Raw genomic sequence first — 27,448 nt, 5'->3', positions numbered from 1 at the left:
CTATTAACCAGTTTCTTTGATAGTCTAGGGAACTTGTCTTAAGCTATTGTGGATTCATTTCTGCCTCGTCCTGTTTTTCATTCCTCAACTATTTTGCGCCACATAATCTTCATGGGTCTTGTTGCGTTTTGACACACATTTAAACTTTTTGGACAGCAGTTCTGATGTTTGCAGAAAACCATATAAATATTTATTTCAAATTTACCGAATCCACATTTGGTCCTTCGAGCCTGATGTTGATAATTAGTGCCCATAATAATCGGAAAAATTGTGTTCATTAATACCACGCGTGGTTGAGAACCCTGGTAGAAGTTTGTTTTAGATTGGAGACGATAGTTAACCGCTAGAAACACGTTTTGCAAGGCATGGTTTGTTGTTAGATGAGATATTGTTTCGTTTGGTCTTACTCTACGGAGATATTAGATAAAAAAGTAATTTCTAATATGTGGGGTGAATGGCAACACGGTAAATATTATGTTCCTATCCACCCCACATATCTCAAATTCATGACGTGAACAGTAATAATTGTTGTTAACAAAAAAAGTTAACAGATAAATCAAAATACCATAATGTTATATTGTTGTAAAGGTTAGAATAAACAAAAAAGAATGTGTGTGTACTTTTTGTACGCACGTAAGAAGATATTCTTCTATTATATAATAGGTAATTTAAACGAAGTAAATATACTTAAAAGGTTATTTGTACTTATTTTATTTAAAAATCAAACTAACTTTCTTATCTACCACTTTCAAAAAAGAAGAATATCTTCAAAAATTATATAATAATATACTTACAATCATAAAATCTATAAAAAAAAATAAAAAAAATAATAACTTGCTTGGGGCCTGAACCCACTTTACGTCTACCGCGCCGTACGAAAGTTGACGGCATTTCAAACTGCACCAAATTCGCGTATACGTCATGTGGGAATATACACAAACTAAACGTTTATACCATAAATTTATATGAATTTAATAAAATTATTAGTTTGATTTTTGTCGAAATAAAATACAACAAGATATAGAGTAGGAAAACGATATATGAGATGAAGATTTGTAGAAAGTTTGTTCGTAATCAGATTATGTAAATTAAAGCATTGCCTACTAATAGGTAACTACATTATTTTGTTTACATTTTCCAAATAGATAGGTATTGAAACTATTAGGTATTTCCAACTGAAACATTTAGAATTACGTACCTGCGGCTTTTCAAAACTATTTAAAAAGTCACTATAATTATAAATTTGATTTTATTTCTGTCCACACATCAATAAAAACTAATATACAATATTTTTGTTTACCGATAACCTCCATATTGAACAATTATTGACAGATCATTTCAAAATTTCAACACCCAATCAGAGCCCGTATAACGACCAATACGTCGTGCGCATGCGCGCGGATCAATCAAATTTTACCCTCAATCGATTTGCCGCTAAAGAAGAATATCTTCAAAAACAATACTCTTCAATATATTTTGACAGACATTCTGTACTTACTGAGAAAGTTTTTTAGGATGAGAAATATCCTCAAAATTAACGACTTTGTTTGCACGCCGAGAACATAGGAACCAGTGACGCCAACGATACAAACCTAAATTTCCTAAAGCCATATCACGTTAGCCAACTTGAAAAAAAATTAAATAGCCCAACGAAAGGAATATATATATGTTTAGCAAGATTATTGTAATTGTTTAGTGAAGCTTTGTTCCTATTCACCCCATTTTACGGTAATATAGTATTTTTATAATAGCAATTTTGGTGCCATCGAGATATCCACCATTGTTAGTTATTATTTATCGTACCTATTACACATTCCTGTATTCCGTATTATTATTATTATTACAGGTCCTGGTGCACGCAGCAGTACAATTGCAGGAATTTTAGGAGGAGCGCTGCCCAAACTATCATCGGACGATGCAGATGCAGTCAGCAAAGCAAAGAAATACGCTATGGAACAAAGTATTCGAATGGTTCTCATGAAACAGACTATTGCTTATCAACAACAGGTAAGTTTTGTGTTTGTATATATTTTATATGTTTACTTGTTAAGTTTATAAATCTGTACCTCAGTACGAAAGGATGAAAAGTTTTTGTATCGTGTAAGTCTGATCAATGATAGTATCATGTTGTGGAAAGTCTATAATTTCATTCCAATACTCCAATAGTACATACCAATAAAATAACTTGTGAGTTGTTCGCATATCAACTGGACACCGCCTTCTGTGTAGTCAACGCTTGAATGGATGAATATAGAGAAATACGAAAGGTATCAAAAATATCTCACCCTTCGACAGGGGTCTCCAAAAACACACTAGTAGAATTTCACTTCGTCTTGTACAGCGGAAAAATAACATTAGATCGAGAACATATTCCTTTTTATAAAGAAATATTTACAGACGAAAAATACCGTTAATTGTTCTGGGTGGTGTGAGCGAAATTTGTGTAACTTACGGCATATTTTCGGCAATTTCTTTAAGGGATTATTCACTATATTTGCAAACAAAAAACCGCCAACAACAGCAGGGTGACAAAGGGTAAATTATATGACAGCTCCCAAGCGGTATTTTTGAAAATGTTTATTACTGGTAGCTAAACATATTTAAAGGTTGTTTTATTAGAAGAGATACAGAGCAAGATTCTGCTATCACAAGTCGAGAAAGTGAAATAGAACAAAAGTACGAGAATATATCTCGGACAAGTAATAAAAGCGAGCAGAGAAAATCAAACTGAAGAAATTAAAAGACGTATAAGGTTGGCATGGCGGCATTTGGCAAATTGAGCTACATCCTGAGGAATAAGAAATATGCGCAACTTAATTCTAAAATCTTCAACCAGTGTGTGCTACGTAATCACGTATGGAGCGCAAGCTTGGAATCTTAATGGAAATTTTCAGCACACAGCATCAGACACAGAGACGATAGGTGGAACAAGGAAATACTACCCTGGAGACCATACGAATACAAAAGAAGTAGAAGAGGACCACAGATGAGATGGGTTGATGACTTGAAGAGGCAAGCCGGTCCCAGATGGATGAACTTAGCTCAGGACAGACACAAATGGAGACAAGAAGGGGTCTACGTCCTAAAATGGATAACATGGGCTACATAGATGGATTGTTAGAAAAGTACTAGCGGCCTGAGAAAATGTTACAAAAATTAAACTGGATCTACAGGACTTTTTTTAAATCAATCAAGTATTAAAATCGACGAAACCACGAGACATCACCGTAATTCTAGGTGATTTTAACTCAAAAATTGGTAAAGGAAAAAGTGGCAAACATGTAGGAGAATACGGACTCTGTAAAAGAAATGAACAAGGTGACAGACTGCTTCAATTTTGTCAGGAGAATAACATGATTGTATCTAATACATTCTTCAACTTACCAAAGAGAAGACTTTATACGTGGAAATCACCCCAGGACAATGGCCAAATAATAATTCGAAACCAGATTGATTTTTTACTGATAAACTAACGATACAGAAACTCCTTAAAATCCGTTAAGGCTTACCCAGGCGCAGATATCTATTCAGACCATAACCCTCTAATAGCGCAAATGAGTATTAAACTAAAAAGATTGGAGCAGAAAAGAAGAGCAAACCAGATAGACGTCAGTCATTTATGTAACCTGGAGGTAAAGGCGGAACTGCAAAGATGTATTAATAATAATTTGAAAATACTTCATGAAAAAGAAACATCTCAGCCAACGAACAACATAGATAAAAAATGACAAAACGTAAAAATGGCGATAACAAGTCCTGCGAAGAAAATTCTGACTAAAGAAAACCCAAAAATAAAGCAAAGATGGATGACTGATAAAATCCTTCTTCTCATGGACAATCGGAGAATAATGAAAGGCAAAAACGAACAAAGGTATAAACAAATACAGAAAGAAATCAAAAAGGAAATCAGAATAGCAAAGGAAGATTTTTATAAAAGAAAATGTGAAGAAATAGAGCAATTCCAGGCAAAACATGATATTTTTAATGTACATAAAAAGTGAAAGAACTTGCAGGTACACAAAAACGTAAGCAGCCAAATTCCCTGTATAATGTCAACGGAAATATAATAACAAAACTAGAAGAACAGTTGAAGACATGGAAAAACTATGTTGAAGAACTCTTTGCAGATGATAGACAACAATCTGAACTAAGTAACATACAAGGAGACGAAGGTCCAGAAATAACGGAAGAGGAAGTAATATACGCACTAAAAAGAATGAAAAACGGTAAAGCCCCAGGCCCAGATGAAATACCAACGGAAATCCTTAAACTGATAGAAGAAGACTCGATCCACATTTTAGTTGAACTTTTTAATAGCATTTATACATCAGGAAAAATACCACAAGAATGGCTTTTATCCACCTTTGTTATTATACCAAAAAAGATGAATGCCAAACAATGTAGTGATTACCGTACAATCAGTTTGATGAGCCATGTACTGAAAATATTCCTGAAAATTATACACACTAGAGTACACAGAAAACTGGAAATGGACATCCATGATACCCAGTTTGGATTCCGAAATGGACTCGGAACAAGAGAGGCGTTGTTTGCACTGAACGTTATGTCTCAAAGATGTCTTGACATAAATCAAGATGTATTCATGTGTTTCATAGATTATAACAAGGCCTTTGATAAAGTGCGGCATGATCATCTAATCAGACTCCTGGCAGAAAAGAATTTAGATAAACGAGACATCCGACTAATAGCAAATATGTACTACAATCAGAAAGCAGTAGTGAGAGTAGAGAATAATACCACTGAAATTGAAATAAAGCGAGGTGTGAGACAAGGGTGTATACTGTCACCAACCCTGTTTAATCTCTATTCCGAAGACGTAATGAATAGAACACTCTCTGAGCAGTCCATAGGTATTAAAATAAATGGTGTTAGATTAAACAATCTGAGATTTGACGATGACACCGTTCTGATCGCAGAAACACTTAAAGAGCTACAGACATTGGTGAATAAGATAGCAGACTGCAGCGAAGAATATGGACTATCTTTGAACAGAAAACTAAATTTATGGTAATATCGAAATCAACACGAAATGTCCAACATTTATATTTACACAACGAAATTATCGATCGAGTTAGCAAATACAAATATTTAGGCACTTTTGTAAATGAAGACAACGATAGCTCAGCAGAAATCAAGATAAGAATAGAAAAAGCCAAATCCATATTCACTAAAATGAAGAGAGTGTTCTGTGGAAGAAATTTGAGCCTTGAAATGAAACTTCGCCTGATGAGATGTTACGTACTTTCTGTGCTGTTCTACGGAATGGAGTCATGGACGCTGAAAAAGATTGATATCAAAAAATTTGAGGCATTTGAACTGTGGATGTATCGCAGAATCTTGAGAATATCATGGACGGAGAGAGTCACAAAGGTCGAGGTCTTGAGAAGAATGAATAAAGAAAAGGAAGTCATATTTACGATCAAAAAACGAAAACTGCAATACTTGGGACACATTACAAGAGGCGAAAGATATGAACTGCTTCGAATAATTATGCAGGTGAAGATAGCAGGAAAAAGATCCATAGGAAGAAGACGAAACTCCTGGCTAAAGAATCTACGGGAATGGTATAGCTGTAGCAACAACGAATTGTTTCGGTCAGCAGTTTCGAAAATACGTATAGCCCTGATGATCGCCAACCTTCGGAACGAAAATGGCACTTGAAGAAGAAGACAGGACTTTTGACACGTTACAATTTGTATTTCATTTTTTATTATTGCTACCAATAGATAATGATGGTGTTTATTTCTATTCCGAGGCACATTTGCAGTTTTCGTAACATGCTGTTTTTTTTACAAGGGCTGGTTGTTGGCCTTCCGCTTAACCGTGCTCCTTTATCCGGGCTTGGGACCGGAAAGAATGACTGTTAAGCTACTCGATCCACCCAACAGTCATTCCAGCCGGAGTTATGGGGGGCTACCCACTGACCCAACTATTATGGACGACCGTTCGAGATAGAAGCGAGTTGTGTAGTCAGCGAGGACTCACCCCGGGTTGTAGTGCTACCAGAAGAAGAAAAAGAAGTTTATTTCGGGTCGCGTGTCAACATAATGATCAATTTTGATTAATCGTAGACTTTTCCCTTGTTATTCTGAGGTACAGAATTGCTAATTCAAATTTATTTTTATAATAAATTCGTACGATATTTCACAATAAAACACTGAAAACTTTTGTTTTCTATACTTCCACAAAATTTATTATTTACAACTATATGACTACAGCTGTTTCGGCAGAGTGCCTTTCTCAAGTGATATAATTTACAATGTGTTTGCCTTTGTACACCACTAAACAAAGATCCCACAGAAAAATACCGAAAACAAATTAAACTAGCCATTGAAAATTCAAAATCAATACTAAATCCAACAGAACAGAAATACCTTAATATTATGAACCCACAACCTCCTAAATTATACTCTTTTATTAAACTACACAAACCTGACCACCCAATAAGGCCTGTTCTTTTTATACAGCTCCGTCATATAAACTTTCAAAAAAACTGTCAGATATTATTACAGAATACACTAAATTTTCAGCTAAATTCACCGTAAAAAATACACTAGAACTAGTTAATAAAATACAACATTTTCAATTGCCCAACAACTCCAGACTAATTTCATTTGACGTAAAACATCTTTTTCCTAGTGTTCCTACTACAGAAAGTTTTGTTTTAGTTAAAAATCTTTTAGACCATAATAGTACAAATCCGATCATTGCATCTGAAATTTTACACCTCCTTGAAATTTGCATAAATCAAGACTATTTTGAATTCAATAGTCAAATATACACAAACAACAGTGCAGGACTTATTATGGGTAATCTTCTAAGCCCATTACTATCAGATATATTTATGAACCAACTTGAAACAACAATTTCTAAACATCCCGTATTTAAACAGTTCTTATATTGGTGGAGATACGTGGATGATATACTAGTATGCTTTACAGGAACTAACAGACAACTTGACCAATTTCTATCATACATTAATTCACTTCATAGTAATGTTGAGTTTACAATAGAAACAGAACAGAATAATTCCATAAACTTTCTAGATGTAACGATTACCAGACTACCATAAACCTACCCATACTGACACAACCATACACAGTTAATCATCCCATCCTACACAACACAAATTAGCAGCCTACCATAGCATGATACATAGACTGACAGAAATTCCCATGACAAAAAATAACTTCGAGATAGAACTAAACATCATTAAACAAATAGCAGTAAACAACGGCTATAACGAACAAACAGTTAACAAAATTTTAAATCAAAAACTCCATAAGAAAGCCCTGAAATTAGTGTATCCACCACCACAGAAAGAACTTAGTACCTTCTGCTCTCTCACATATACTGGCAAGATAACAACAAAAATAGCCAGATACATAAAAAAGAAAGGAATAACACCAGCTTTCAGAACTAACAACAACTTAAGCAAACATATTAAAAACAATAAAAGCCGAAGGAGAAAGCAACTACAGAGTGGTGTGTACAAACTAACTTGTGGTGACTGTCCGAAAACGTACATCGGTCAAACTGGCAGAACTTTTGACAAACGGATAGCAGAACACAAAAGGGCTTTCAACAATAGAAAAACAGACACTTCTACATACGCACTTCACCTTCTAGACCATAATCATTCTTTCAATGAAGAGTTTCAAATTCTGCATTTCCAAAATAAAGGCCTTGAGCTATCATTTTTAGAATCTATGGAAATTAATAAACTGAAAAATACAGATATAATTCTGAATGACCAACTCGAGACAAACAGCTCCCCACTCCTCAACCTCTTCAGTTAGAGATTTAAAAAGGCAAACACATTGTAAATTATATCACTTGAGAAAGGCACTCTGCCGAAACAGCTGTAGTCACATAGTTGTAAATAATAAATTTTGTGGAAGTATAGCAAACAAAAGTTTTCAGTGTTTTATTGTGAGATAAAATGAACTTCCATCAAGTAACGGTCGAATCCATCAATTATCATACGATATTTATTCAAATTGACGTAAAATTGAATAATTTATAAAAAAAACTTACAGTTTATATCCCTATTGCCCTTACACATGCCTTGTCATTCATTTTCTTCTATATTCTCTTGCTTCTATTTATTTTTCATGTTACTGCTAAAGCCCCCTTGAGGTCATTGATGATACTGTATTTTACTAAGATTTCTTTAACAATATACAGGGTTGACCTTTCACTTGACACAGTGATTTTTGTGATTATTCATCTGTGATTGTTGGTATTGTATGATTCCCATTATTTCTCTAATGCGTTCGTTGATAGTCCTTTTTCTTCTAGATCTTCCTATCGCTCTTCTCCAAAAATTAATTTCCGTTGCTCTCAGCGTTGCCATTGTTCTTTCTTTCGGAGGACACATCTCGTAGTTTATGCCGTATTTCTTTCTCTTAAGGCTTTGTCTAACCTTTTAGATTCTTCCTCTTTATTTGCGTAGCCTTCCTGATCCAAAGTTTGGACATAACAAATTTTTACGTAAAATGTGGATCTTTTTATTAATCCTGTGATAAGGCCCTTAAATCTTCATCTAACCATAATCTTATTATCTGCTTTGAGATATTAGAAATATTTGATCAGTCCAATTGTTATTCTAGTGTCTGGATTGCTTTTTAACAAAAATCAATTGGAATAAAGAGCATAGTGATATGGTTTTAAAATAAAAAAAGAATGCGATTAAATATTTTAAAAGAATGATTGTTGTTAATATCATGGTTTATGAAAATATCACTACACTTTTTGTTCTTGTTGTCCAATTGTACCGGTTTCGTTATTTGTATTAGTTTGAAATTGTGTTGTATATGCGAGGAAAAATCAAATAAAAAACGATGTTATGTAAAACTTAGCAGTACCAAGAGAAAGAGTAACTACTAATCAAATACAATTGTCATACAGCTGTAAAACTTTTTGCGTGATTAAGTCAGGAAATGCAAGTTGGAACCCATTATTAATGAGATATTGGGCGAGTTTGAAGTTTATGCCTATCAAAAATTGTTAAAAGCTGAGCTGATCAAACTGCGCAGTAAATATGGAACATGTCGACTGGAATTTTCTACAACATCCGCCTTACGGACCACACTTATCACCATGTGACTTCACCAAATTCTAACAAACATTAAAACTACAGAATACATTGATTTATATTTGATTTAGCCTCGTATATATAAATTTTAATTTTATATTTGGTACATGTAATGTGTAATATCCTGACTAACTGAACTTTAATCCACAGAAAAATAAAACGTTCCAGAGGCACCAAGTATTAGTTTTAATGTGCAGGTTAGTGCGTAGCAATTTCGCACACGCCCGCCCAGGGGGCGAGAGCTCGCCCCCCAAATATATTTACTCCCCCCAATTAACCCTTTTCGAACCATTCAATATTTTGGAGTTACAATTTTTTTTTTTGGAATTTTTACAATTATTTACCTTTATTTAATTTTGTTTATGTTTTAGTTTTTAATTGGTTAATGTAATAAATTAATAATGTAACTAACATGTAAAAGGGTACCCTCCGTCAAGATATTTAAATTCCCCCACTCCCAGAATTCAATCTTTTATATTTTTCCCTTCTATGTGATTAAAAAAATAATATTCAACGCAATTTTAATCCGCCTGTTTTTTTTTTCAGATTTTTATTGACCAATATTGATCATTACTTTGCAGAAATTGGAGAATCGTGTTTATTTTATAAGTATTATTGCTGTATAAACAGAAAGCACCAGAAAGAAAAACATTAAAGGTGGTGCTCAATATTCCCAATTCAGTGTAATATGGGTGGTCTATTTAAAAATACGCGTATTATCCGTATATCTTAGAAACTGTATATTTGGCAACGTCGAAAATATAGAATTTTAAATCGTTGGTCCTTCTAATAACCCGGTCTATATAGACATTTGAAATAACAAAAATTGCCGGAGAGCCAAATTTTGGTGGAGAGCTAGGGTATACCATAACAAATAAAGTTTTAAAAGTCCCCATCGATCCCATGTGTGCAACAAAAGTTATTCGGGGTCAAAGGTCAAAATTTGAGATTTTTTGGATTTTTCTCGAAAACGGTAAGTTCTATCAAAAAAGAACCTTAAACCAAAGTTGTAGATCTTAAAATTCTCTACAAAAATAGTCCTCACTATTTTTTTTCCTATGGGTTGCCATTCCTGAGATATCGCGATTCTAAGAGTCACATTATACATGATATGCACACGTTTCCACACCACCTGCGAGGTAGTGTACTCAGCGAATTTTTTTTACCGTGGTTTCCCCTGTAGGCCTACTACACTAACTGTTTTGACAATTTTAAGATAATTTAGGGAAACAATACCGGTTAAGTTCCAGATATTACCTTATTATTGATATTGATTATTGATATTGCTATTGATTATTAGGTTAACTATTGTTTTGATTTCTTTAGATATTTTAATCAGATTCATATTCTTGAAAGTCTACTTCAACAGTCAAGTCTTCTTCGGTTTCATCTTCTTCCTCTTCCTCTTGCTGGATGTTCAAAAATTGTTCAAATGTGACTGAGTCATTGGTCTCTTCATTAAAATCACAGTCTTCTTCTGTTGTACTAAACTGGACATTTGAGCAAGACTGACCTTGGCAGTTGGTACACGCTAGAGAACACAGCAACCCGACTTTTTTACATCCACATTTGGCACTACAACATTTTTTGCAATTGAAAAAAATAGTGTTAAGGAGTTTTTCTGGAGCAGGTGGGAGTAAGGTTTTAATCGGTTCCAGAGTATTATCTATTAATTTCCAACCCCAGTCTTCTGGATTCAGTTCATTGCCTAGCCATGTTTGAACTTGATAATATACTCGATACAAATGTTAAAAAGCAGATGCTGATGTTGGAGGAAGACATGATAGTTGTACTTGTTTCACTTGTTTCTTGTTTCGCGTATTTTTTACAAAAGTTAAGTATCGGTATTTATCAAGACAGCTAATTTTCTTGGAGCTCCATAAACCCCAAGAAGAAAGCGAATTCCTTCCGTAATTATTATTTGCGGTGTGGAATCAAGTTCTGTAAAAACTTTACAGCAGTCAGTCAAATCTTTTTTTTTTTTTTCGAATAATATAAGTAAGTATGACGTTTTGCCCCTTCTGTACATTGCTGACGTAGTGTCGCAACCGGTTATCGCATGTAAAAATAAAATGTACTTTAGGCATTTGGGATAAGGCGATAAACTTTTCGAAGAATATATCTCTGTTCGCTGTTGAGCCCTTCCAGGTTTCAGAAAATAAATAACTTTATCTACTATCTTTATCTTTACCAACTACAATTATTGTTGTGTTTGTTGCCTTAAATTTTTCAATTGCTGTCTCAATTATAAGAACATCTGCGTCATTTTTAGCTTGTTTTACTTCAATATTCGCAGCTGTTAATTTGTCAGTTAACATGGAAATGAAAAGAGATTTATTATTAATGTTAGCGAAAAATTGTTGTTGATTCGCGGGAACTGTTATATTTTCATCAAAGATAATGTCGGATCCCGATGATGTTTTTGTAGTTCGACGACGTTATTCTGCAGCTTTAATATTCTTTGTTGAGTCACTGTAGCCGTCAAATACCACTGTCACTGTAAGCCCGTAATGTCTGCTAAATGGTAGACGCTTGTAATAAGTACTTATATTCACTTGAACTGAACCTTTAGCACTAAAAGAAACAGGTAATATGAACAAGACCTACGGACAATACTGTAGCCATTGTTTACAATAGACAATCTGTTCTTTTTTAAACAATGGTATAGCCAAATATTTTTCAAGGCCACGGTGGATAGAGAAAATTCAGTTTGGGACTGATTATCTTTTGAAGAAATATTTTCAGAATAGTATAATATATTATACAGTGGAACCTCGATTATCCGTCAGGGCACCGGACCAAGGGTATGACGGATAATCGAAAAGACGGTTAACAGAACATTAAAAAATAAATAAAAATTCATAAAAATTTTAGTACATATAACTCAAATTGTATTTTTATGTTTTATTTGACAATATAAGAGGGATTTATGTTAGTACAGTCGAATCAATTTGATTTAAAATATTCCGAAATCTTTGTTTGTTTTATTGTTACTTCACATTTTGCAACGGCTGAATTTCTTAATCGACGTAAAATCATCAAATCTAATAATTATTGTGCCGTGCGTTTTTATTTTCGGCTTGCGATTCTAAAAATAGAACTCCAAAAGCACGGTATCATTTATCATTACCTATTTAAATTGAAATTTAATCCAGAGCCCTGAGAATAAGAACAAAAATTATTTACATAAAAAATGCAGTGGTGGCATTACTGCATGTGTACATTTCAACGAATTTCGTTTGGCTTATCGCAATACTCAAACAAATTGAATTGATGACTAAATTTTTACTTATTAGTCAATATAACTTATGTATGGACCCTGACGGTTAACAGAGGTGACGGTTCATAGAGAGACGGATAATCGAGGTTCCACTGTATATAAAAGAGATACAAATAGGCATTTATACTTGTCTTAGGTGTCACATTATGAATACATGGCTTATATTATGTGCATATAATATACAGGGTGTCCAGAAACTCTACCGACAAACGAAGACAGGAGATTCCTCAAATAATTTTATGACAATTTAACCCAATTCACCTAGTCCGAAAATGCTTCCTAAGGGAGCTAGAGCTCTTTGAAGATGGCGCCATGTAATTAGTTTTTCTTAAATACCTCCAGAACGCTTCTATTTAGAAAAACGAAAATTGGTATATTTATTTACTTTCCTGAAATGAATCGATTCCATCCATTGCGAATTTCTAGTACTGGTCATAGGCGTACGTTTTGGGTAGGGCAACGGTTATTTTATTGCATAACTTTTTTGTCTTCAACTTTTAAGCATTTTTGATACTGGATTATTAAATTGTGAGGTATTCTAGTACTAAAAGGTACTCTTACTTTAAGTCGATAGGATACACCGTTTTCTAGAAAAATCTATTTGAAAGTTTTTAGTTTTGGGGATTTGAAAAAAAAAAGTTAAAAAAAATTTAAAAAAAACCGATGTATTTTACCAACTTAAAGCAAGAGTAACTTTTAGTACTCGAATATCTCATAATTGAATAATCTCGTGTCAAAAATACTTAAAAATTAAAGACAATAAAGGTATGCTATAAAATAACTGTTGACCTACCCAAAACGGACGCCTATGACCTGTACTAGAAATTAGCAATGGATGGAATCGATTCATTTCTGGAAAGTAAATGTGTATACCAATTTTCGTTTTTCTAAATAGAAGCCTTTTGGAGGTATTTAAGAAAAACTAATTACATGACGCCATCTTCAAAGAGCTCTAGCTCCCTTAGGAAGCATTTTCGGACTAGGTGAATTGGGTTAAATTATCTTAAAATTATCTGAGGAATCTCCTGTCTTCGTTTGTCGGTAGAGTTTCTGGACACCTTGTATAAAGTAACTTTTAAAATCACGATATCTCAGGAATGGTAACTCTTAGGGAAAAAATTGTAAGGACTATTTTTGTAGAGAATGTTAAGATCTACAACTTTGGTTTAATGTTTTTTTTTGATAAAACTTACCGTTTTCGAGAAAAATCCAAAAAATCTCAAATTTTGACCTTTGACCCCGAATAACTTTTGTTGCACACATGGGATCGATAGGGACTTTTAAAACTTTATTTGTTATGGTAAACTCTAGCTCTCCACCAAAATTTGGCTCTCCGGCAATTTTTGTTATTTGCTAACTATTTTGTCTAAGTTGACCGGATTATAATATACATAACCAACATGACATGTTGTTACTATATCATACGGGGTGTCACAGATATCTTTGTTTCACTTTGTTAGCAACGGTAATACCGATCATTAAATACTCTATTTTTAGTGGTTCACAAAAAACTGTAAAATATTACACAATTATGATCGAAAAAATAGTAACTTTGTTTTTGTCTTTATTTTATTTATTAATTCGAAAAACAGATGTTTATGATTTGACTGGTTATCCAAAATATTGTCTGGTCGAAGGGTTAAATATCTTTACTTAAAAAGTGTTGACGTCTTGTCTTGTCCTCTGTTGCAGCAAGAGGCTGGTCAGAGGAATCTAATCCAGAGGCAGCAGGCTCTCGCTCTCATGTGCAGGTTAGCACTTTATCACACACGTACGTTATCCTACTAACGTTGCATATTGTAACCAGCATCATCATTTCTATAGGGCTATTCATCGCCGCCATTTTTATCGTACACTTAACATATGACGTACAATATATACGCCATTAGTATATACCAATGACGTATGACGTATATATTGTACGTCATATGTCAAGTGTACGCGAAAAATGGCGACGATGGCTATAGTGAGTTAACGCGCCTTGTTAATACGTACTTTTACATAGTTTATTGATTATTATATTGTTACAAAATGCAACAAATTGATATAGAAATAATAATTAAGTCAATAAGTATTCCTGGGTGTGTAAATAATAATAATAACATTTTGTTTTATTAAATCGTTTATTTGTACAAAAACGTCTTCATAGATATCTTTTATAAATTTTAACGTTAATTTTAGGAAGAGTTCTTCTGAATATACACCAAAAATCACATTTTTTACATTTTTGAGTTAATCTTAATTTTATTTTAAATATTTTTCATATGAACTGTATCAAAAACAACTGTTTACTACTTATAAAATAATTAAATTTTATTTAGACTTAAAATATTAATAATTAATAGTATATCTTTTGGGAACACGAAAATTAATCGATTAGGTCAATAAGTTCTCCCGCACAACTTTTTTGTTGCCAAAATTATTTTTTATTCATCAAAATAATCTCTAGGAAATTTTCGGCAATTACTTCCTCCTCCGCGCGGTATCTCCATTTTTTAGATCTGAAAAACGTGGTAGTCGCTGGGGGCTAGATCTGGACTATACGGTGGGTACGAAAGGAATTCAGAGCTTAATTCATCCATTTTTATCATCTTTTTGATCAACTTCTGACTTGATGTATTGTCTTGATGAAAGAACAATTTTTTCTTCACCAAATGAGGTCTTTTATTTGCGATTTCGGTCTTTTCAATAATCAATGTAGCAGTCCACTGTCGATTGTTCCCCCATCTTTCAAATAGTATCTTTGGTCGTTTTGAACGACTTTCTCCGGGTGCTGTCCACTCAGATGACTGCCGATTTAATTCCGCATTAAAACGATGATTCATATTTAATCTATTATGATACAGGGTGAGTCATGAGGAACTGTACATACTCCTACCTCGTATGGAGAATAACAAATGACCATTAAAAAGTGTCTGCTCTCATTGTTTAATAATATACAGGGCGAGTTTCGCATTTTGACAGAAATTTATATTCGTCATAATTCTTGAACGGTCAGATCGATGTGTCTCTTATTTTGGTCAATCGTTACACTATTACCACCTAATCAACTGATTTATTCAAACTAAAAAAAAAAACATGTCCGGCTTTAAAAAATTAGTTCGTTTGGGTCTTAGAAAAAATTTCACCCTGTATACGCTTTTTGAAAACTCTAATATGAATTTTACAAATTAGACAAATAGGAAATTAAAATGGCATATTTATTTTTCCCCACACGATTACTTAATTTTTTATTAAAAAATCAAATTTGTCAAAATCACAATTTTACCATAAAAATAAAAAAAATTAAACAACGTTTGTATGAAAATTAAAAGTTTCACCATTTTTTTTTTTCTATAACACGTCTATATCTAAAACTCCCCATAACACTTCTCTTTGGACTCTATAGTTTAACATAGACGTAATCAAATAGATAAATTTTAAATTTTTTCGCTTAATTTTTGTGATTTAACTTTGCAATTCACGAAGCTGCACCTTTTATTTTTAAAAATTCATAACTTTTACGAGAAGAAGACTGAAAGTCTACAACAATTGTAATCGTCTTCACAATGGTAAGAGATATGTGCTGTAAAAATTTCAGAAAAAAAATTTTTAATGGAACGTTGTAGCGAGTTAAACCGTGATTTCATCTTTTTTTTTTTCATTTTTAGGTTAAAATTCCAATTTTGACAAATTTGATTTTTTTAATAAAAAATTAAGTAATCGTATGGGGAAAAAAATAAATATGCCATTTTAATTGCCTATTTGTCTAATTTGTAAAATTCATATTAGAGTTTTCAAAAAGCGTATACAGGGTGAAATTTTTTCTAAGACCAAAACGAAATAATTTTTTAAATCCGGGCCTGATTTTTTTTAGTTTGCATAAATCGGTTGATTGGGTGGTAACATAAGTTAAATATTTGTTTAAAAAAGTTAATTTTTGTAATAAAAGTAAATTTTTTTAAATCTATGGTTCACTTTACCAAACTTTTAATTATTATTCATAGTCAAATTAGATTTTTTTTTATAAAAAATTAAGTAATCATGTGGGGAAAAATAAACACGCCATTTTAATTGCCTATTTGTTTAATTTGTAAAATTCATATTAGAGTTTTCAAAAAGCGTATACAGGGTGAAATTTTTTCTAAGACCCAGACGAACTAATTTCTTAAAGCCGGACCTGATTTTTTTCTAGTTTGAATAAATCAGTTGATTCGGTGGTAACAGAAATCAAATATTTGTTAAAAAAAATTAATTTTTGTAATAAAAGTAAATTTTTTTAAATATATGGCTTACTTTACCAAACTTTTAATTCATAGTCAAATTTGATTTTTTTATAAAAAATTAAGTAATCGTGTGGGGAAAAAATAAATATGCCATTTTAATTGCCTATTTGTCTAATTTGTAAAATTCATATTAGAGTTTTCAAAAAGCGTATACAGGGTGAAATTTTTTCTAAGACCCAAACGAACTATTTTTTTAAACCCGGACCTGATTTTTTCTAGTTTGAATAAATCAGTTGATTAGGTGGTAATAGTGTAACAATTGACCAAAATAAGAGACACATCGATCTGACCGTTCAAAAATTATGACGAATATAAATTTCTGTCAAAATGCTAAACTCGCCCTGTATATTATTAAACAAAGGGAGCAGACAATTTTTAATGGTCATTTGTTATTCCCCATAGGAGCCTCTATCTGAGGTAGGAGTATGTACAGTTCCTCATGACTCACCCTGTATATCGACTCAAAAACTCCGACTTATTCCGATTAAACATGTCCAAACAGCACTCAGATTCATTCTTTCAGGATCAGACTGATTCATTCGTTGTTATTTTTGTCCTGGTGTGAGTAATCGCAGCACCTCTTTGGGAAATAAATTTCTCATTACCCAAATGTTCGTGTATAATAGTGAAAACGTTACCCTTGTATATCTTTAGAGTGTCAGCTATCTCTTGCAACTTCACTGTGCGGTTTTCCATAATAATTTACAGTTCCGTTTTTCGATGTTTTTGGGAATAACTGTTTCATTTGGCCTTCCTGACTGTTCAGCAAAATTGAAGCCATGAGAACCAGAGTGGCCTAACTGATTTTAACATTATTTTACATAAGCAAAGAAAGTGATCAGGTGCTATGACCGATTGTTTTAGTAGTTTTATGTTGACAAAGAATCATTACTGGTCAACATACAATTACTGAAACAATCGGACATTGATAGCTTCTGATCATTTTCTTTGATTATGTAAAGTAATGTTAAAATCAGTTAGGCCACTCTGGCTCTCATGGCCTCAATTGGTGCCGGTACGACCGCGTTTGAAATCAGAAAACCATCATTTAATGATTGTAATCAATTGAGCAGAGTCTCACTAATACTTTTTGAGTCATTGCTCAGTGTGGACGGTATTTTCCAGGGATAAATCAACAAACGAAATTGCTTTGAATCCATTGTTTACAAAAATCACAAGAGTAGCATCACTTAAAGCATTATGACTCGGTAAATAATAATCTGAATCACATGAAATTGTGAAAGCTTGTTTAAGATTCGCACTACTGAAAGGTAATAATGTAGACAATTCATGAGAGTCGCCATCTCGTGGTTAAGTCTGGGACTTTTGACCGACGGAATACACAACTGACAGCGGACCATGGTCCTCGTTGAAACGCTACATGGTCAAGATTTGTCTCATATAGGTACGGTCAAGCCTAATTCACGAAAATTTCTACAAATTCTTGCCACCAATTGTTCGTTCTGGAATTTCCAAGGGATACTCTAGTTGCACTTTCTTCTTCTCCTGATGGTAGAATCTTCATCGAAAGTTGGCCACACTCTCAGCGAAGTAATTTCATACATAAAAGATTTCTCATTTTATCAAATGTTTATCTTGCTTGTTCATAATTTCTACGTATTTCTTCTTTATTCTTATATCTGGTAATTAATTATTTCTCTTATTTATAGCAATTGTTTTCGTTTTGGTATTATTTATTTTTGCCAAATGGATCTCCTTCCAGGTTTAGGAATGGAACGCCAAATGGTTTAGAAGTTGTTGAGCTGGAAAGAATGTGTGCCTGTAGGCTCAGGAGACTGAGACCCCGGAAGCCCAGAAGAAGACATCAGAGAAGGTGTCGAAAGCTCGGCACAGTAACAATCGACGCGTTTCAACCCGGAACCGCGTGGTTTTCGGTGATTTTTTTAGAATAGAAGTGAAGACGGATTTTAAACAATTGTGTGGAATTGTACCTCATTATTTATAGTTTTTATCGAACAGTCTTGTTAACATAGGGATGTTTTCTTGGTTTACTAATTTGCATATCTCTGTTTGTACTTCATCTCGACCATTGGCTTTCCCATTATATTATTTTTATTTGTTCTGAGAACTTCTGAAGTTTGTATAACATGACCTTCTTCGAGATGTTCCTTTAAAATTTGTTGTGCGAATTATCCAGGAATACTTTTTGACTTTGGGTATTGTTCAATGGAAATCCATGTACTGATGGTATTGATAACTTAGTCGCAACCCATTCTAAGACGTTTCTGACCGTTTTAGGTTATAGTAATAAGTAGTCCGTTCTTTAACGGTAAAATATTGCAAAACCTCTAAATTTTAAAGAACCGCTTGGATTGACATGAAATTTGGCATACACATAGCTAACAAGTCAAAGAAAAAAAGTGATATTGTGCCGATGTGTGCTTTTGCCCTGGGGGTGGTTTTCACCCCCTTTGGGGGTGAAAAAATATTCGTCCAAAGTAAGTCAGGAAATGAATAAACTGACTAATTTTAAGTAACTTTTGTTCTATAGAGTTTTTTCACTAAGTCAATACTTTTCGAGTTATTTGCCAGTGAATATGTTCATTTTTTCAACAAAATAACCACGCTTTTAGACGGTTTTTCGCAAATAACTCAAATAGTAAGTATTTTGTCGAAAAAACATTCATAGCAAAAATATAGCCTGTAAAAAATTTTAAAAAATTGTGTATATATCACGTCTCTGTACTAAGCAGAAGCAGAGTTATAGCTAATGAAAAATAGGTTCATATTCGTCAAATTCCAAATGGAATACTTTAACGTGAAATAACAAGTGTTTAAAAAAAGCTTCATTTTTCTTTTATAAAAAAAAATTCTAGCGTCAAAAGTAAACAAGTTACGCTCAAAATAAAGTTAGTCCCTTTTTGTTTTGGTAAAAAAATCGAGAAAATCACCCCCTAATTAGTATCTTAAATGAACTTAATAGTTACGACTTCACAAGTTTCTTGACTCGTGTATGTATTGTTTATATGATCTGTAAGTTTCATGGGTTAAAAGTCCTTATTATTGAAATGGTTGTAGTTAAAAGGGGTTGAACGAGTCACTGGTCACGAATGTATGCAAATTTAGAAACACCAAATCTTAATCAATTTTTTTCTAACAGAAAAACAAAAAAATACAGGATATTCAGAAAAGCAAAGCTGACTTTTTTGTTTTTCGAGATTTTTGGTATCCCTAACAATTTTTAAGTTATTTTGAAAAAAAAGCATATTTTTCAAAATAAAATTTTTAAAAATTTTAATTTGAAACCAAATTTTTTCAAAAATAAGCACTTTGAATTGATGAAACTTACAGATCATATAAACACAACATAAGTAAAATAATTTGTGGAGCGGTAACGATTAATTTCATTTAAGTTGCTAATAATGGGGTGGTCTTCCCGATTTTTTTTGCCAAAACAAAAGGGACCAACTTTATTTTGAGCGTAACTTGCTTAAATTTATTGCTAGAAACTTTTTGTAAAAACAGAAATAAAGCTTTTTTTAAACACTTTAAAAAAGTTATAATGGGTTTTCCCCAAAAAGTGCTTAATTTTTTGGATATTTCAAGTTGAAATTTGGTGAATATGAATCTATTTTTGATTGGCTATAATTCTGGTTCTACGAGATCTAGAGACCTAACGCATACACCATTTTTTTACTTTTTTATAGGCTATATTTTTGCTAAGAACGTTTTTTCGACAAAATACTTACTTTTTGAGTTATTTGCGAAAAACCGTCTAAAAATGTGGTTATTTTGTTGAAAAATGCACATATTCACTCGCAAATAACTCGAAAAGTGTTGACTTGGCGAAAAAGCTCATATAGAACAAAAGTTACTTAAGATTAGTCAGTTTACCCATTTCCGGACTTATTTTGGACATATATTTTTTCACCCCCAGGAGGGGGTGAAAGTCACCCCTGGGGCAAAAGCACACATCGGCACAATATCACTTTTTTTCTTTGACATGTAAGCTATACGTATGCCAAATTTCATGTCAATCCAAGCGATTCTTTAAAAGTTAGAGCAAAAACCGTGAAAGAATGTACTAAAGACCTGTTTTAATATTAAGCGAAATATTAATTAAATATAGTGAAGCCTAAGTAAGACTGAATCGTATGTATTACTCGACCATTCTTAACTATGTATTTGAATTCTTTGAAACTTTTTGTTGATTATCTGCACATTATAATACATAAAATCTAATCTAAATGACACATATATATATATTATTGAAACGTATGGTTCTTTCCACTATTCCGACTTTTCAGCTCTTTAATACAGTTCTGGAATAATTGCGTTGGTTAGCGGACTAGCGCCTTACTTATACATACAGTGAGCACGTAAAGGTTGGAATAAATTCATTTTCTCGAGAATGGACGATTTTGGAAAAAAACCCGAAACAGGTTATTTTTTATTTTTAAATTGCGACTTTTTGGCATACATATCATACTAGTGACGTCACCCATCTGGGCGTGATGACGTTATCGATTATTTTTTTAAATGGTAATAGGGGTCATGTGTTAGCTCATTTGAAAGGTAATTCAATTCTCTATTCAGTAATATAAACATTTACATACTTATTTATACAGGGTGTCCAAAAAAAATTGTTTGAATTATATTTATTGACAAAAAGAAGAATGCATGTAATTTATTTAATTCAAAATACATTTTACTGCTCTCATAAAACAGAAAACAATGTTTATTTGAAAAATATTCATTGCTTTTCGCTTAAATTAAATGTTCAAACAGTCAAGAGGAAGGTGGGTGGCTGCTTTAATATTGAATTTAAGCAAAAAACAATGTTTATTTGTCAAATAAACATTATTTCCTGTTTTCTTATAGCAGTAAAATGTATTTTGAGTTAAATAAATTACACAGATTCTTCTTTTTATGCCAATAAATTTAATTAAATTTTTTTTTTGGATGCCCTGTATAAATAATTATGTTAATGTTTATATTACTGAATAGAGAATTTAATTACCTTTCAAATGAGCTATTACACAACCCCTATTCTTATTTAAAAAAATCATAGATGACGTCATCACGCCCAGATGGGCAACGTCACTAGTATGATATATATGCCAAAAAGTCGCAATTTACAAATCAAAATTGACCTGTTTCGGTATTTTTTTCGAAAATCGTCCATTCTCGAGAAAATGAATTTATTCCAACCTTTACGTGCTCACTGTATATTTTATTAGCTCAAAAGGTAATTCACCAGCACCAGGAGCTTTTCCGTTCATCAAGTGTTCCTCCCCTTGCAAATTTCTGTTATTTATTTCTGATTCTTATATTCTTATCGGGAATGCCACTGTCCGTAAATTAATATCTATATTTTCAGCATTTATAAATATGTCTTTGGTTTCAATTAGTAGATTTTCCTTTTTTCATCTTTCTGTTGTTATTGATGATATGAAGTGCCTGTCTTTTTCTTTCCATAATATGTTCTTTATTACTTTCTAGCATTCAGTACTTCTTCTACCTCCTATGTATATCTATCTTGTTACAATTTCTTTCTTGCTACTTTTTCTAACATTTGTTCTTTTTCTTGAGATATTTTTTTTCTTACTTTTGCTTGGGCTGCTTTGTATGTGACCATGTCATCAATATCAGTGTTGTAATGTATATTTTGAAAACTGCTTGTGAAATAGAGCCTGAAAAGTCAAATAAAAAGTTTATTTACAATTAGAACGGGTTTCCATTGAACAAATTTTGTAAATACAAACAACAACAAACATCAGTTATTCTATTACAAAATGATGATAATTTTATCAACAGGAAGTTGTTGAGGAACATGTTTTCTCCGACTTATGACATGTTAGCTGATAAGATCTGATTTGTATAGAATTAGTTAAAATCTAATTTTAGGAAGGTGTTAAAATTAAAATATGAAAATTTAATTTTTTTCGTATTAGAGAATAAGAAAATTTGTTTAAAGTAGAGAAAGTTTCAAATTATTTCTACATGACGGGCGTTCTTGGATACTTTATGAAAAATGCCAGGCGCCATCCAATGCATTTGAAAGAAAAGGGACAGAGAATGTCGTGCTAGTAGATTTGCTTCGATTAAATCTAGATTGACCTAGTCTGTAAATAACTGAAAGATTTTGGATTAACCACCGACATACGTATGAATACGTTCTTTACTACGTCTGTACCAGCAAGTTCTATCTGACGAGCTAATAATAGCGAAATAGGTATCATAGAATGGCAGGTAGACGAGGTGTGAATATTCCTTATTAGTGTATTATTTACAGAAATAATAATATTTTAATACACGGTCCTTAATTTTAACACCTTTCTAATCAGTTGTTGTTTGTTTAGGTACAGAAATAATTGCTGTTGGTTTTATATTTAAAATGTGCATTGATTAAATACCTATAACACAATGTACAATATGAAACTCCTCAAAAATCCGCAAACACTAGAGAGGTTTCAAAATATCTAAACTAAAAACATAATTAATGAGGAACTAACAACAAGCAATCAGTGGGAAACGTGCAACAACAATATTAAAAACGTAGCTAATAATATTCCAGAAAAATCCAACGACGAAAATAAATTCCTGTAGCTGTCTATATATCACAAATTACAAAAAATAATACATTCCTTTGTAAAAGGTATATTTAAAAATCCCTAAAAGGGTTTCCAGAACAGAACGTTTTCGGAACACCAATTCCATCATCATTGTTTAATTCCAGTAATGTACATGTCTGAGCCACCAAAGAGTTTGGGTAAAAACACTTTATATGTTCTAAAGATTTAAAATTTGTTACATATCGTTATTTAAAAGATGTGATGTATAAAATATTCCTGTATTTAACCCAGAGCAACAACACAGGACTCTTCCCACGTGCATTAGAACCCACAAAAACAAGATAAAAACAGTACATAAATAGTGAACTATAGCAAAAAAGAAAACAGCAGAAGAGAAAGGCTGAGAAGAATTAGGAAATGCAATAAACAAAAATTATATACAAAGAATAACAGTTCTGGAGTACTATAAGATCTTTGAATGGAAGCAAGAGAAAAGAAAGGTAATCGTAGATAATAGAAATAAATTAAAAATAAAAACAGATGTTGACTTACAAATATCTGAATCTGAAAAGATAAATAATTCTATTTCTGTGAGCTTTATGATTTTAAAGTCTATCAGTAGGGTGCTAACCTGGCTGTAGGATCCCTCCTTCTTTATCCGGGCTTGAGACCGGTAACAGTTCTGCCGACCTATTCGATCCACCCAACAAAACTACGGACGGAGTGACAATCTTCCAAAGAGGTATCAGTCCGCTAATGAACAAGCAGAATTACTTATAAAGAGGAAGAAAAAGAAGAAAAGCTAAATATGGAATTAGCAGAAGATGTTTTAAAAGTTATTAAAGCAGGCAAACGTGGTATTGATAGGATTGAAGCAGAAATAGTACAATGGTTGGGAGAAGATTGCAAGGAATGGCTGGTGAAATTATCTAGCAAGGCAGGCAAACTAGGCAGATTTCAGTGGCAGGGAAAGACAATTTTGTTACCCCCAATCATAAAAGGAAAGTCACGGTGATATTGATGGAATCATATGTTTATCTGTGGTGTCATTTAAAGGCTACAAAAGAAAGAATAGTGGAACAAAGACTTGATGTATGTCACAAAAGCTTATTTTAGAACGGGAAAATAAACGAATGGCGATATGTACATAAATAAAAATATTATGACCGCCCTACTGTACACAGAAGACATGGCTTCTTTAGCCTACAGCCACGAAAAACTGAAGAGACTGACAGAGATTTAGACGGGTGCGATATATAAAAAGAGTAAAACAAGATGATAGAATAAAAACAAAACACAGAATAAACTCAAGATAAACAATAGTATAATAGAAAACTTTAAGGTCAAAGAAGGAGTGAGATATGGTGATCTGATTTGCAGACGACTTGGTAATCTTGACTAGAATCAAAATAGAACTGATAGAAACAGTCAGTGACCAAAGGATTATTGAAGGAAAAACAAAGTATATGGAATAGACAAATAAGCAATTCGTTCGGGGGAAATACATAACAGTGACAACAACAACAAATAAATTCGAAAAAGTTGAAAGATTTGAGCCCTTAAGATGTGCCTTCATAAGAGAACCTATATATACTCTTCATATATGTATACATATTCCCAATAGGTTTTTAAGAAGCAAAAATATATCTTGAAGAGCAAAACAAAACCGTAATAAGGCCGTTCGTAATGTAAGCTTCTGAGACTTAAGTGAAAACAAAAAACACCAAGAGAAGTTATTGGTTTGAGAGCGAAAAATACTGGGTAAAATTTAGTGGGAAAAACTTAAATGGACAATGGATAAGAAAAATAAATAACGAGCTAACTGAGCTCTATCAAGAGCCTAACATATTAACAGTAATTAAGGCGCAAGGACTTGATGGTTGGGGTCTTGTTCATAGAATGGTTACATCTATAATGCCTGGAATGATACTATTTAATGCATTGGCAGGCAAAATGCGAAGAGGAAGACAGAGGTCATGATGAAGCAACGAAGTTAAAGAATATATGAGGAGACTTAACGTGACGACAGGAAAAAATGTAATTGGCAAAAGGGTGTGGAAAAGAATGATTCATCAAGCCATATGCCTACTAGGCTCGTAGTGCTTACATATTATTATAAGATAATAAGATCATCAGCAATTAATTTGTCAGTAAATGTTACACTTAAGATGCTGGAAATTGACTGGAAAGATTGGAATATTGTTAATCGATTATTATTTTTTTTAATTGTATGTTGAGAATTCACTTCAATTCAGAACAAAATTAAATCTTTCCATTCAATTTTTTAACAAGTTTTTGTATAACGACCCATTTCTTACATTACTATTTACACCTTATGTAGAGTATACGTCGGAAGTATCAGTTTCGAGTTGAAGGAAGACACCATCCGTTCGGCTTTCCTCCCCTTTGGCCCCATCAAATCGATCAACATGTCATGGGATCCCATCACGCAGAAACACAAAGGTTTCGCGTTTGTCGAATACGAAATCCCTGAAGCCGCTCAGTTGGCTCTGGAGCAGATGAACGGTGTCATGATCGGTGGTAGAAACATCAAAGTTGTGGGAAGACCGAGCAACATGCCGCAGGCGCAGAACGTTATAGATGAGATACAAGAAGAGGCCAAACAGTATAATAGAATATACGTGGCGTCCATTCATCCTGACTTGGTAGAAGAAGACATTAAAAGGTGAGAAGTTTCATTTATTGCTTTTTAGTTCTTTTGATAAGTAATGTTGAAAACAACAAATTCATAAATAGATTTAAAAAAACGTTAATGAATTATTGACAACAAAAAATTGTTTTTAAAAATATTCGAGTATATTATATGTGAGCACATTCGAATGTTTTCTTTACATTTCTTCTTCCTTTTGGTTTGTTATAATCTATTTCTTTACTTTAATTGCAACGATATAAATAGAATGGACGAAAGTTGACTAATATCCAGTTCTTCATGACTCTCTCCTATGGCGCTATAGCCCAAGTCGTGCCCTGACCTCCACCAGTCTCCGCCTCCAAGTATCTCTGTCCCTAGCTGCTTTCCTCCAGTTGTCTACCCTCAATATCTCTTTAGCATCGGTTCTCACTTCGTCTTTACACCTTTTTCTTGGTCTTTTTACTGACCGACGTCACACCATAGTTCCGCTAAGTGTTCTACTAGGTGTTCTGTCATTATCCATTTTTATAATGTCACCTGCTCAGCGCAATCTTATTTGCTATACAGGGTGATTGATTAGTGGGGTAAAGCTCAATAAATCCGCTATAGTAACAGATGGCAATAAAAGTTAATAACCAAAATTGTAGCCAACTTTGAGCTTCACATTACAAAATTAGTTGGAATGTTACAGGTTGTTCGATAACACAGTGGCAGACCAAACTTATGTTTTTTTAAATGGAACACCCTATATTTTATTTTATCTTCGAAATCCTGTTAACTTCTCCATCACAAAAATCTAAAGGTTTTGTTATGTTATACAGGGTATTTACAAAGTTATAACCAATTTTGTATGAAAATCGTAACAAGTTCAACTCCCTATATAAATAAAAATAAGCATAACAGCAACGGTTTATTAATGCCATATTTTTTTATTTATTGTCAAAATTTTCAAGAATTATTGACATTGCTAATTTTCTTTATATCAAATACAGGGTGAGTCAAAACGCAAGTACATTATTTTCTTAGTAATGTTAAATGGAACACCCTGTATTTTATATCATCATTGAAAAGTAACATTACCCTACTGTAATTTTTATATAACATTCCCTATGTCCAAATTTATTAGTTTTCGAGATATTTTCATTTTTCAGAGCAAATTATTTTAGGTGTCTAAATTTATTTAAATTTTAAGTAAGCCATGACTGAATTGACGATTACTGATTATGAATCCGGTAATCAATGTAACAATGTAGTAAATAAAGAAATAAAAATAATTTATTAGTAATACATTTTACAAAAAAAAAACACAACCACAACATGCACCATTTTTGAAACAATTAAAAACTACTTTTTTATGTAAATGTAACAAATTAAGAAAGAAAATTAGTAATAAATTTTACAAAAAAACACACAAACACAAAATACATTTTGTGAAGACAATTAAACACTACTTTTGTATGTAACTGTAACAATGTAACAAATAAAGAACGAAAAATAATTTATCAGCAATACATTTTGCAAAAAACATGTTTGAAAAAATTAGAAGCTACTTTTAATAAAATATTTTTAATATTTAATTACAAAAGGTGTTTAAAA

General features: G+C 32.6%; 1 protein-coding gene across 2 annotated transcripts in view; it reads left to right on the top strand.

The window, feature by feature from the left end:
- Positions 1-27,448, top strand: part of LOC114326323 (poly(U)-binding-splicing factor half pint) — a 93,163-nt gene that overhangs the window by 38,892 nt on the left and 26,823 nt on the right. Inside the window, exons 4-6 of one of the 2 annotated variants that reach the window (XM_028274649.2) lie at positions 1,847-2,007; positions 14,091-14,149; positions 25,541-25,885. In XM_028274649.2, the coding sequence (XP_028130450.2) occupies positions 1,847-2,007; positions 14,091-14,149; positions 25,541-25,885 (565 nt within the window). Of the gene's footprint in view, positions 1-1,846; positions 2,008-9,268; positions 9,316-14,090; positions 14,150-25,540; positions 25,886-27,448 lie in introns of both variants that reach the window. The other variant, XM_028274650.2, reaches the window with a different exon arrangement.

This window comes from Diabrotica virgifera, chromosome 6, assembly GCF_917563875.1.
Source record: "Diabrotica virgifera virgifera chromosome 6, PGI_DIABVI_V3a".
NCBI lineage: Eukaryota > Metazoa > Arthropoda > Insecta > Coleoptera > Chrysomelidae > Diabrotica > Diabrotica virgifera.
The sequence above is the reverse complement of the archived record's forward strand: the minus strand, read 5'-3'. Positions and strand labels throughout refer to the sequence as shown.